The following is a 14,288-nucleotide window of genomic DNA, read 5'->3' on the forward strand; positions in this document are numbered from 1 at the left end:
TACATTCTGTCACCATTTGAAAAGACCACATTTGAAAAACCTCAAAAAAAGTCTGAAACGAACTTTAAAGAAGGGGGGAAAATATAAATATATACATACACACACACACACACACACACACACACATATATATATATATTTTTAAAATATATATGTATACACACACACACATATAACTTAATAGCTCCTAAAGGTAAAACCATAATGGCCTTAACTTAGCTTTTTCCTTTCTTCTAAAATCCACAATAATGAGATTTAAAATGCCTGCTTACCAGTGCAGGAATATTTAATGTTCTAAGTAAGTCAACTTTAGGGTCTCCAACAGATTTATCTCGTTCAAAAACATAGGCCTTGTTGCTCACGGCAGATATTGTTGTTCCGTTATCTCCAAATTGAATATCTTCTTTGTTTCTGAGTTCCCTAGAAGAAGAGGATTTCGTTTGAAAATAGGCAACACTTTACTAAGTAACACTTTTCCTTTCTTTCAGCATCAAAGTTATCTTCAATATAACATTCCCAATACAACCCATATTGGGGGAGACTGCAGATACTGACCCCCTAAACACTGGAGATTTAAGCTATAATGTGAAAAGGAAATGAGGCCCCAGAGAGAGGAAAAAAGTGTTGTTTTGGGCTTCCCTGGTGGCGCCGTGGTTGAGAGTCCGCCTGCCAATGCAGGGGACAGGGGTTCGTGCCCCGGTCCGGGAAGATCCCACATGCCGCGGAGCGGCTGGGCCCGTGAGCCATGGCCGCTGAGCCTGCGCGTCCGGAGCCTGTGCTCCGCAACGGGAGAGGCCACAACAGTGAGAGGCCCGCGCACGGCAAAAAAAAAAAAAAAAAAAAAAAAGTGTTGCTTTCATTCTTTCCCCTCATAATTTGGGAAATGCAATGGTCAAGGGTCACCTTAACTAGGGAATCAAAGCCAGTGAACTCTCTCCTGGGTTATAGTTTGGTCCCGAAATATTTTCAAATTTTTCAGTTCATAAATTCAGTTTCAATTTCAATGTGTTTACCAATGTCTTTTTATTTCTAAGTTGAATTCAATTAAAAATCCATTGAACAAAACGAATGCCTAAGGTTTAGTAAATTAGAGGAGTTCACTCCTGGCTTTGATATCCATTTCAGCTTGGTACCTGTGAGTGCCCCCAGATGAGGTATTAGCAAAGTTGGTAGGAGGTGTCTGGTGCCAGGCCTGAGACTAGGGTGAGGGAAGTGATGCACCTGCCTTGGGTACAAAATGTAAGAGGTGCCCAAACACTCAGTAGTCAAAACAAATAATACTTTAATGCAATTTTAAAAGATCAAAATTAATGCTAAAAATTCACGATGAACAAAATATCAAAATTTTATATAAAAACAGGACTGATGTTTTGACAATCAAATGCCTTATGCCAGTCCTGAGCCTGCCTGGTCCATAGTAGATGGTCACTAAATTGCCATGTCTATTCCTTCTCTGCCGCTTACCTGTTCTTCTTCCTGCCTCATCAAGGGCTGTGTTGTCTCACCTGGTAGCCCTGTGTCTCCTGAACCCTTGAACTGTAGCTAATTGGAACTGAGATGTGTTGTAAGGGTAAAATACATAGCAGATTTCAAAACCAGTACCAAAAAAAAAAAAAAGAATGTAAAATATCTCAACTTTTTTATATTGATTACATGTTGAAATGATACTATTTGTTTTTTAAATTGAAGCATAGTTGCTCTACAATATTATATAAGTTATAGGTGTACAGTACAATACAGTGATTCACAATTTTTAAAGGTTATACTCCACTTACAGTTACTATAAAATATTGGCTATATTGCCCGTGTTGTACAATATATCCCTATAGCTTATTTTATACCTAATAGTTTGTACCTCTTACTCCCCGACCCCTCCCCCCTTCCCTCTCCCTGCTGGTAACCACTAGCTTGTTCTCTCTATCCGTGAATCTTTTTTGTTATATTCACTAGTTTGTTGTAGTTTTTAGATTCCACAGATGAGTGATATCATACAGTATTTGTCTTTCTCTGACTTATCTCACTTAGCATAATGCTCTCCAAGTCCATCCACACTGCTGTAAATGACAAAATGTTGTTCTTTTTTATGGCTGAGTAGTATTCCAGTGTGTGTGTGTGTGTGTGTGTGTGTGTGTGTGTGTGTGTGTGTGTGTGTGTACCATATCTTCTTTATCCATTCAGAAATGATACTATTTTAGACGGAATGAGTAAACTAAAAATATATTATTAAAACTAATTGCATCTGTTTCTTTTTATTTTTTTTTAATGTGGCTACTAGAAAAACCTGGAATGACGTATGTGTTTCACATTATATTTCGATTGAACAGAGCTAATTTAGACAAAGGTACGAAGGCATTAGGCAGTGGGGCTACCACCTCCTCTGGAGGCCTTTCCCAACCACAGCCACACGTGGGGTTTCTCATCCCTGAACACCCATGGAGCCTGGCACTCAGTTATAAAATGCTTAGTGACATCATTTAGATTGTGAAGAAATTAGCTTGAAGCCTCAGGTAGATTGCAAGTAAGCTTAAGAAACTTGTATGCCTCAAATCTTTTCTAGATTTTAAAATAAAAATAGACAAGCAAACAATAAACAAATGCATACCTATACGTAGAAGCAGATGAGTCTTCGTTCTTCTCTAGTACTTAGCACCAAGCTACGCACAGTAATATAAATATCTGAGACTTGTACAGCTCTTCCAAGGGTTTGACCACACTACGCCATTTGATACCATTTAATCTTTCTAACAAGCCTGTGGCACACATGGAGCAAGTATTTTCGTCCAACGTTTACAGATGGGGACTCAGGGCAGTGGAAGAGTCAGAACCTAAGCTCAAGTCTTCTAATTCTTGCCTAGTACTCTCTCCTCTGAATCAGATGGTCTCTCCTAGTAGGTGCTTACTAACTGTTAGGATGAAACCGATGAGTGCCTCTAGCAATTGCCAAATCTAAATAAGTATGAGAGAAAAAAAGTCCACACTCTTCCAGTTTGCGAGGAATATGTACAAATACTTGTTAAAAGCCTTGTGCAGTTTGCAGTTCGGGGTGTTTGCACTGGACGTTTGGTTGTTAGATACTCACTCCCCTTTCTGCTGGTCAGAGCCCTCATTTGCTTTCCTCTCCTGCACTGGGCAGTGGTGTGGTACCCAATTCCTTTTCCTTGGCCCTGGAATCCTGAGTACAGAGCCTCAGGATGGAAAACACAGTAGACAGACGTTTTCTCCCAGGACGCACAGATGACTCATGGGCTCCTGTGACTTGGGTCTATAAAGCTTCCCCGGCCCCTGCCCCTTTCTTCTTTACAGGTTTCCTTGGGAGCTGTAACCCACTTTATAGCCTTCCAATACACGCTCTTTTTACTTAAATTAGAGGTTTCTCTTGCTTGCAACCAAAAACCCTCTCATAGAGAAATCATAGCCCATGAGGAAACAGAGATTCAGCTAACGTAACTTTCCCAGGACTAACCAAGAAGTGTCAGACCCGGGTTTAGACTCTTGGTAGCCTGACTTCATGTCCAAGGTTTTCCTTGAGTCTACACCTAAGGGAATGCAAAGGGATTTGTTAGAAGCTGGAGGAAAAGAAGAAATTTCAAAGGCAGATCCCTGTCTGAGCCAAGGCAGGTGCCTGCAGAGAGGGCCCCTCCCCCGCTCTGGTCCCAGAGCCGCCCTCCAGGGAAGGGGAAAGGACAGACTTCTCCAGGAGAAGCTGTGTATAATCGGGGCCCAAGATCCCAGCTTGGCCCTGCTGACCACCAGGGAACTAGAAGTAGAAAAAGCGACCCCAGGGTGAACGCCAGTTTCCTTGCACTCACAGAAAGCTGGGCCCGGCAGTCAAGAGCTGGGATTCAACAGATTCAGAAGCCAGAGACCAACACTGCCAAGTTTTCTAACTGATGACGAAAATCGATGACCTTCCCAAGACTTTTTGTTGTTTTCACTGAGCCTTAGGTCATACACCTAGAGGCCTGAGTAATTCCAAGTCTAGAGCCTGCTTCGTTTATGTCTATGTATGTTTACTGACTTTGAAGATGACTTTTAAAATGTTTTCTTTACTGCTTACCCTGTAAGAACCTGATGTTTTAAAGGGAAATTGCACATGGATGTTCCAATCGCTTTCTGCCTCGTAACTTGACTTGGTTTCTCAATAAACTTCAAAAAGTCAAAGCCAAGGGTTCCCGAACCACAAAAACATTTCATTCCCTTGGCAGGCACAAAGGGTTCATGTCAGGTCACTCAGAGCTAACCAGGAGACTTCCCTCAGTCACCAGCCGTCCCCAGGCATGGCCGACACACAGCCTTTGCTGAGCCATCTAACTGAAGGGAGACAGTGTCACAGGGCTGTCAGGAGTGGCCTCCAGCTCTGCAGAGGCCATGAAAACCAAGGGGAGGGATGGCAAGGGACCTCCGTCTCAAAACAACATGTGACAGTCAGAGGAAACCCAAAAGGCTTCCCCTTCCAAGCACACCTGTCTCGCTGGTGACCCTAGGGAGGTCACAGCAAAAGGAGAGGGAGTTTAGTAACAAGAGCAACAAGTCTCATTACCCAAATCTCCCGATAGCTGATCAACCATAGTCAGCTAGAGGCAGGGCGCTGTCCTGGTGAACAGCAGACTGAGAGCAAGAAGTGATGGATTAGTGCTTTACTGTATCGGAGAAGACCAAAGAAGCTTCCAGAAATAGAAACAAAATTAAAAAAACAAAAAGGCAAGCAAAATCGCAGGCCTAGACAATTAATTAAGGAACCATACTTGAAAGTGCCTGGTATAGTCCCTGGTACTTAGTAGATACTAATTAATCCTACTGATTGATGTCAAACGCCCCAGGACATCACAGGCTCAGAATACAGTTTACTGTTTGTTAATCACAATGATAGCCCTAGTCACTAAGAAAAGGTTGATTATGCCCCATGAACTGTTTAATCTAGCGGGAAAATACATAATTGATTTTACAGATATTTCATTTAAAACCTTTTTTTAAAAGAAGTTCTTACTTTTTAAAACAAAAAAGAATTTTTAACCTACTGAATGTTTAGGCAAAATCTCACCATCACAGAAGGCAAAAAATACGCCTGAGATAAGGAAACCAAAAGGAATAATTTTAATCAACTGGAAAACTAACATCTCTGCAATATCTAATTCCTCAGAGGTGTTGGATAAATTAGATACATTCAATACCACCATATAATCCAATGTCCCAAGTCATTTCTGTTCTCCATTCACCCAATGCTCTCTGTTGAGGATTCCTATAAGAAGTGACTGAACACACTGGGTAGAGTCTGGGTTGAGATCTGATTGTCAGGCTTGCATTCAATCCTGGCTTCATCCGTTACTAACCTCTGTGCCTCAGTTTCCTCATCTGTAAAATGGAAATAACAGCATCCCTTCCTTGTAGGGTTGTTGTGAGAATTAAAGCCACATAAGCTTGACATCCAGTTAGAACACTACCTGGCGCATACTAAGTGCTTTAGGAAACATTAGCTACTAATATCATGTAGGAGGGGGCTTGTGCTAAGTTCTTGAGATGGAGAGATGTTAAGACCTGGGTCCTGTCCTCAGCAGAGCAGAGCAGGCTGCCGTTTAAAGGGCTACCTCACATGTAGAAAGAGCTCTGAAGCTGACCCCAAGGTGCTAGGTCGGGGGCAGGGGGGGTGGGCAACTGGAATGGGTGTCCTGAGGGAACACTGGGCAGGAGCACACTTGGTTCCAGAAGGAGTAGGCTTCCCGGGAGTGGGAGGGTGGAGGGGCTCCCAGACAGAGGCAGAGGGAGAGCAAGGCAGGCAGCATCGCACGACAGCACAGGATGTGTTTCCTAAGTGGAGGGTGAGAAAACTGTGGTGGAGCAGAGGATGATGCACTGCAGAGGCGGTTTAGAAAAAGCAGCCAGGACTTCCCTGGTGGCGCAGTGGTTAGGAGTCTGCCTGCCAATGCAGGGGACACGGGTTCGAGCCCTGGTCTGGGACGATCCCACATGCCGCGGAGCAGGTAGGCCCGTGTGCCGCAGCTCCTGGGCTTGCGCTCTGCAGCCCGTGAGCCACAACTGCTGAGCCCATGCGCCACAACTACTGAGCCTGTGCTCCGCAGCAGGGGAGGCCGCCGCAGTGAGAGGCCTGCACACCGCGGCGAAGAGTAGCCCCCGCTCCCCGCAGCTAGAGAGGGCCCGCGCGCAGCAATGAAGACACAACACAGCCAAAAATAGATAAATAAATAAATAAAAAGCTTCTTCCAACTTTGTGTATGTTAAAAAAAAAAAAAAAGAGCAGCCTGCAGCTCGGGGCATGGCAGGGAAGTGAAGTGCAGTCAGAGTGGATGGGACGACCCAGAAGAGAGGGCAGAGCAGGAAAGCCGGCCAAAGGCAGAGTCTGAACAGCGGGCTGCTGAACTTTCTATCACCGCTGCCTTGTCAACTAGGAGAAAGACTGAAAACCCAGAGTCCACAGCAGGACTCGGAGAAAAAGCACTGGGTAGGGGGTGGGCGGTGGCCCATGTTTGTTGGCCATGTATAAGAAACAGCTTCACTGCTGAAGATGGAAATGGTTCCCCGTCCTCCAAGTGTTACCCTGACCCTGCTGGCTCACCCAGGACTCCACATGCATTTAAAACCCACCTGGTCGCCACCTTTTTGTACAGGATAAGAAGCAGATCTTTTTCTATTCTTCTCACTTTTGATTTTTTAAAAAACTGATTTATCTAAAGCTATTTCTGTTTCTATTTTGAGAAAAACGGTCCTATCAGAGTAGAGTGAGTCAGGTTTAGAAAAAGAGATAAGCATCCTCTTACAATAATGGAAACAAAAACCATGGCATTTAAATTTTTTTCTACCATCTCTTTGGTATTTAAAAAAAAAAAATATATATATATATATAGCTTGGCTCAGAGTTGAGTAAAGGACCAAAGGAATAACAGTACAGCATTTGAAACTTTAAACTAAGTTCCTATCTTGGCGAAATTGTAAGGAGACAATTAGATCCATAAGAAATTAAATGTGAAAAAAAGAGAACTACAAGAAAATAGACTTGAATATCAAACCTTTGAAGGAAGTGGGACTTTTTATACTCAGAAATGATAGAAAAGTTCATTACAGAATAGATTTGGTTACATATAAATTTTAAAATTAAAAATGCAAACAAGGGTTTCCCTGGTGGCGCAGCGGTTGAGAGTCCGCCTGCTGTTGCAGGGGACACGGGTTCTTGCCCCGGTCTGGGAAGATACCACATGCCGCGGAGCGGCTAGGCCCGTGAGCCATGGCCATTGAGCCTGTGCGTCCGGAGCCTGTGCTCCACAACGGGAGAGCCCACAACAGCGAGAGGCCTGCGTACCGCAAAAAAAAAAAAAAAAAAAAAAAAAGGCAAACAATAGAGAAACAGTTGCCACAATTGTGACACAGGGTTAACGTCGTTATTATATAAAAAGCTTATGGAGTGGCATGAACACACCGGAACCCAGACAGGCAAACTGGCAAAGGACAAGAACTAAGAATGTGGAAACACAATCGGTTGGCAAACATGAGGAGAACATTCAATCCATGCGGTAATCAAAGGATGGAACGAGAACTGATATCCAAAAAGAAGGGAGTGGTTAAGTATAGTAATATATTTCCTCTATCTCTTGAATATTATCATCACGAAAATATATTTGTATAATGACTAACACATACATGGGAAAATACCTCTGATGTAATATTAAGTGAGCAGAATATACACGTATGTACATGAACATGCATAAGTATAGACAGTATAACCATGTAAAAGTAAAACACAACCATGTGAAAATGACTGAGAATCTATCCATTAGCACTGGTTATCTTTGAGACAGTGAAACCATGAGGGTAGCAGTAGTTTTTTTATTTTACTTTCCTGTACTTTCAACTTTATCTTTGCTGCTTATATATATTACTTTTATAATATAAAATATATTTTACTCTTTTAAAGGTAATGCTATATATGATATTGTACATGTTGATTACGTTATAATCCAGTATTACTTAATGGTCAGTGAATAATAATTAAAAAACACTTAGGAAATATGTGTCCCTCGCATCTTTTTCCTTACTATCAAAGCAGTAATAAGACCTTATAAAAGAAATTAACAATCCAAACAGCAAAACTAAGAAAGTCAAGGAGAAGATGTTTAATGGGATATTGTAAATTCAGCAAATACATGTTAGAAACATGAAAGTTAGTTGACAGAGCCCTTGGACACATTAATTTTTTAAAAAATTCTTGAAATGCTAAATAGTAGGCAAAATAGAAAAAGAAACCGGACAAAATGAAAAATCTCAAAAAGGTTGCAGAAGCCATTGGATACACAGTTTTAGGCAAGTAGGTCACTAAGCAACAGGATCGTGAGGCAAATTAGCTTTGTGTCAACAGACCTGCTCCAGGGCTGCTCCATCCACAGCTTAATAAAAATGTAACTAACGCACTACATTCCTTAAACCAGACTGACTGGCTTTTTATCTACATGTGGAACTTCCACCATCTTTTTCCAAAAACACTAACATTCTGAACTCATGAATACGTGAAAGTCATGGGGAATGTGCCACTGTAAATTGTGTGTCCCATCAATCAGGCCCTGCACTGCCCAGCGTGGCCTCCCCATCTCAGAGACTCCCACCCCAGGCCAGTCCACACTGACCAATGGGGGGCCGCATGCCCTCGCCTTCTTTGCACACACACGGCTGACTCAGTCTGGAGGGAACCCGTGGGACTATCAAATACTGGGGCAGAGCTACTGGAATGTTCTGTCTTTCCCATGTAGCTAAACAATAGCATAATTAAGTCATAAGTGACAGAGATCAGATCCACCAAATGATTACAAAAGACCCATTAGAGGGGCTGTAGGTCTCCCTAAAAAGCCAGGTTTTCCTACAAATCCCAGTTCACAGCCCACTCAACCCTACTAGGAACACTTAGCAGTTTGTAATGCACATGTGAGTAGCCGTTCCTAAACAAAGTCACTCATTTTCAGGACCCTATTCCCCTTTCCTGAACCTGTCCTTGGGTCCTGGGTTTCCCTGACTCAGTCCTGGGGTTCCAGCTGAGCCACTTGTGTCCTGTGGATTTAAACCACGGCTGAGGATGTTTCATTCACTTATTCTATAGATATTCACTGGACACTGGATATGCAGAGATGAAAGGATTTGGTTCTTTCCTTTCACTTTATCACATACCAGGCAGAGTGCATTCAAAGTCAGGGAAAATCTAGGGGAGAACAGAGAGAGGTGGTGGAGTTCCTTCTTGACTGAGGGAACGGCATGCTTACTGACAGGGTAGGGTGTCTAGGGCTGTAAAATTAATTGGAGTTTGGTTAGAACCGTGCTGTCCACTATGGTAGCCACTAGCCACACGAGGCTATTACACACTTGAACAGTGGTTAGTCCTAAATTCAATGTGCTATAATGTAAAATACACATGGATTTCAAAGACTTCCTATGAAAAAAAGAATGCAAAGTGCCTTGTTAATAATTCTGAATATTGATTACATGTTTAAATATACTATTTTAAGTAGTTTGGAGGTAAATGAAATATTCAAATTAATTTCTCCTGTTTCTTTTTACTTTTTTTTTAATGTGACTCCTAGAAAATTTTAAATTACATATGTGGCTCATGTAAAGAAAAAAAAATGTTGCCTGCAATTACAGTTCCACAAAGATCAAGCCATCAGCCACTGCAGTAGCCCACCGACAGTGAGCCTGAGGGGAATTCAGGATGGAGAAAAACAGGAAGCATTCTGTGCTTTGGCTCTCAGCCCCTAGATAGTCAAGGTTCATATCTAAGGAAATATTTCAATGACCCTAGATTCTTGCATCTTCCCATACATAGAAAACAACTTAAATCATTAACTTGAAATGTCTATTCTTTGTGATTAGCAGTAACTTTTTGATGTTCAACTATGTGTTTCTTTCCAGCAAAAAAGTTCACATATATCCTGGCCCCTCCCTTACCTCTTTGGGACAGTTTCTCAGAGGTATCTGAAAGGCTGTCTCCTGGGCTATAGGCCTCAGTAAGACTAAACTCAACTCACAGCTCTTATGTTGTGCCTTTTTTTTTTTTTTTTTTTTTTGTCAGCAGTTTTGGCAGCCATGAAGACCCAGAGCAGACTTCTCTCCTTCGCCTGAATTCTACAAGGATCCAGAGCCTTGACACCAGCAGGGCCCCTTGTGCCAGTCTGCCTCCTCAACGAGTCCAGACAAATTTAAGTGAGTCTCTCTTGGTACTGGATCTCCCACTCTTAGCTGAAGATCCTGAGTTTATTCAGAGGTTGTTAAACTCCTCACTATGAGGGGTAGGTTATCCTTGAACTTAGGTTCCAGAAGATGTGTCTGTATTTGCTCAACTGAAAGACACTGAGGTTACCCTCAGGTGATAAACACTGGGATGAGTTTGCTCAGCTGAAAGACCCTAAGGAGGCTTGGACTAGGTGATTAAGTAGGAAGCTGACCTGACATCCTTCCTCAATTTGGCTACCTTAACAGACTCTGTCGGGATAAAAGTGAAGATATCACATGAAAGCTTTGCTCAGAGGAAGAGGGACAAGGGTCCTCCCAGTCAGTTATGGCTTTCTCAGGCAACTAAGACATTTATGGGAGTGATGGAAGCAGAGTCCCATAAGGAAACCCACTCATTAGTTTAAAACGTGCTTGTCTGGGGACCATGTATGAGAGTTGGCCACTCACTGATCCCAGCACCAATGGTTGTTTTAGAAGAGACACGTAGACGAGCAGAAGTGACTCTAGGGTAACACCTAGAGGGGTTAAGCTCACAAGCAGCACATTGCCCATCACACAATTTCATTAGTAAATTTTATTCCTGACAAATTCAACTTTAAAATAGGAAACAGTTTCTCAAACAGAGAAATGAGGGGTATCAGAAAGCCAACCTCCAACTAACAACTAAAACCCAGCCAGGTTTAGGGATGTACAGAATTTATACTTGCAAGTACTTAAGTGAGAACTAAGGAAATCTCACCCTAAAAATGGCTGAGATGGGGCTCTTTTTGACATTCCAAAACTGGTTTTTGCATACCCAGTTAGAGAAAGCCAGCTTGATAAAATATCTTTTCAGATTTCTGACCTTAAAGGAACAAAAGCCCTCTTAGGACTTAGGAGGAACTTGCATTTCTCTCCCTATGCTTTTGAGATGTAAATGTTCTACTTGATCGTCTTAGGCATTTTGTTCTGTGTTTTGAGAGCACAGTGTCCGCCATCAGGAAAGTACACATACGATGTACATTTGACAGCCCGTCAAATAGACTGGGATTCCAAACAGTCTTTTTGTCTGGCTGTGCCAGCTCTCAGGAAAATTTGTCATAAGGGGTCCCAGTTCATAAGGGACCTTTGTCTTCTCAACCTTCGTTGCGTCCACCTGTACAACAAAGGCCTTTATTTTCTTAGACTATTTTTTTTTTGCAGTACGCGGGCCTCTCACTGTTGTGGCCTCTCTCGTTGCGGAGCACAAGACGCGCAGGCTCAGTGGCCATGGCTCACGGGCCCAGCCGCTCCCCAATGTGGGATCTGCCCGGACCGGAGCACGAACTCGCATCCCCTGCATTGGCAGGCGGACTCCCAACCACTGCGCCACCAGGGAAGCCCTCTTAGACTATTTTTTTGGAGTAAATTTTCTGGATCTTCTGAAGGCTGCATCCTTTGCACTCCCTTGTTGCGGGTGCCTGTTGCATCTTACTGGTTATCATTATTAAGATACTACTCATCAATGGCCAGACAATGGATCTTTTAAATTGAAGAAACTTCTAAATTGGTAAATTTTTAGAGAGCTCTCATTATAAATAGCTGTTTTATTGGTACCTATAAAAAGAGCAAATTAAAAGGTAGACACAGAGGTTTATTAACAACCTCTGAATAAACTATGGGAATTCTTAAGATTCTAACCTTAAGAATTCCCATAGTTTAAAATAAAATAAAAACGATTTGGGAAGCCTTATTTGTAGTCTTGGCTTTCCCTTGATGGGTCTTAGGATACTAATAAAAACATTAGGTTAATTAACGTTAACCTGGTTGATTAACAAGGGAATAGGAAATATTGAGGGGGAAGTCAAGAGACTGCTTCCCAACAAGGTGGAAATTTTAAAGGGACTCGTCCCAGCAGGATAGAAATCTTTAGATAGTGATTTAAAAATGCGATAAATAAAATGGACATTGATGAGATTAAAACAAGGGCTTCAGGGAATTCCCTGGTGGTCCAGTGGTTGGGACTCTGTGCTTTCACTGCCGAGGGCCCAGGTTCAATGCCTGGTCAGGGAACTAAGATCCCGCAAGTCGCACAGCGCGGCCAAAAAACAAAATAAAACAAACAAAAAAAACAAAGACTTTGATACAACATTACCTAAAGTTGAATGGGCCAAAGAGACCCCCTATTGGTCCCCCCAACATTAAAGGGCCCCAAACAAGTCTGGTTTATTTAGCCCAGTAAAAAAAAAATTTTTTTAAAGGCTGGAATAAAATTATACTAAGATACCTAACCAGCAATTGCTTGAGGCAACAGTTAGGCCAATTAATCAAGTTAAAGATTGACAAAAGGGCCTGGGGTCACTTGGCTAAAGTTAAAGGTATAAGAGTTGATAGAATTGAGATAAAAATTTATTTTTTAAAAATTGGTGTATTTAGGGCTTTCCTGGTAGCGCAGCGGATAAGAATCTGCCTGCTAATGCAGGGGACACGCGTTCAATCCCTGGTCCGGGAAGATCCCACATGCTGCAGAGCAACTAAGCCTGTGTGCCACAACTGCTGAGCCTGCGCTCTAAAGCCCGTGAGCCACAACTACTGAGCCCGTGTGCCACAACTACTGAAGCCCGTGTGCCTAGAGCCCATGCTCCACAACAAGAGAAGCCACCGCAATGAGAAGCCCATGCACCGCAACGAAGAGTAGTCCCCACTTGCCACAACTAGAGAAAGCCCACACACAGCAACAAAGACCCAACACAGGCAAAAATAAATTAAAAAAAAAAATTGGCATATTTGAATGGGCTTTCTGTGAGATGGTTACATCTCTTTTGCCTATTTATACTGTGGGATAGACATTATGTCTCACTGGGGAATGCTTCTCCTGCCTGGTATTATAATACAGAGCATATAAATCTGCCCCTAAGGCAGTATTAATTAAACATACTAAAGGAAACAGAGTTACCTGAGCCCACACAATGAAACAAAAACTGGGGGCTAATATTCAGGGCCTAATAAAGCAATAGTGGAGACTTTTTTTGCCCCTAGGGTAAATTGGTCTGGGTTTGACTTGTGTACTCAGAAAGAGGGCCTTTGTTGAATGCCTTGTGCAAACTTTTGAAGGCATGATAAAATGAACCCTAAAGTTCTAGAACATAGAACTCCTAATTTCCAGTTTAGCTGGAAATCTTCTCATTGATATAAAAAAGCAAATTAAAGAAAATGTAGTTGCATAAATCAATCATTTGATATCATTTAGGCAGACCAGTTCTTTGGGGAATTGAAAGCAACTGTCTTTGCAAAAAGGCTAAGTCATCTAAGCAAATAAATTTAACTTACACCAACTGTTATTTATAAACTAGTAAGTTTATATTGTAATACCTGATTCACGACTAAGTTATAAAATGAAGTTATGAGATCTCTGGTTATGTCTGTTATATGTCTGTGTGTACATTATAGATATGTCTCTACCTCCAGACAGTATCATCAATATTAATTTATAAAGGAGCCCTATTTAACTGACTTACAGGAGGCACTTAGAAATTAAATATTTTTGAATGTAATACAAACTAACCCAAATGAATTTCAAGTTCATGTGATCTGGGAAATGTTCAATATTAAATTAATATTTGGTTTAAAGTTTAAGTTTGTTGGTTTCATTAATACAGACATGTCTTACTTTTATTGAACCTAGTCAAATATGTTCATATTATTTCTGTTTTAAAATTTATCAGCAAGAAAAATAGCTTGGAATGATGGCTGACGTGGTCTAATGTCTCCTGAAGTTTTCAGGGTAATCTAAATATAATTGTTGGAAACAAATGAGTTAAATAGATATAAATGGGATAAGAGCCATTTAGTGTACTGTTTAAGAATTATTATGTTTTATGGTATGTCTACTTAAAAATAGTTTCTCCAGATTTTTGGTAACTTGAAACTTTAGAGTTTTGCTAAGTTAAGTTAAATGATGGAAATGTACTAAATATCTAGATCATTCCCAAATAAAGATACTGAAAACCTGATTACTGAAAATAGGCTTCCTTTTATAGAGAAATTAAAGATATTTAGCACCATTAATAAATGTTTTGTGTCACATTGAAAATTTTTCCATAAAT

At 41.5% G+C, this 14,288-nt stretch overlaps 1 protein-coding gene across 1 annotated transcript in view; it reads right to left on the reverse strand.

The window, feature by feature from the left end:
• SCARB2 (scavenger receptor class B member 2) overlaps positions 1-14,288 on the reverse strand; it is a 66,319-nt gene that overhangs the window by 26,276 nt on the left and 25,755 nt on the right. Inside the window, exon 3 of the mRNA XM_082837616.1 lies at positions 273-420. Coding sequence (XP_082693742.1) covers positions 273-420 — 148 coding nt within the window. The remainder of the gene's footprint in view (positions 1-272; positions 421-14,288) is intronic.

Source organism: Leucopleurus acutus (genome assembly GCF_964270905.1).
Source record: "Leucopleurus acutus genome assembly, chromosome: 4".
In the NCBI taxonomy this organism is placed as follows: Eukaryota; Metazoa; Chordata; class Mammalia; order Artiodactyla; family Delphinidae; genus Leucopleurus; species Leucopleurus acutus.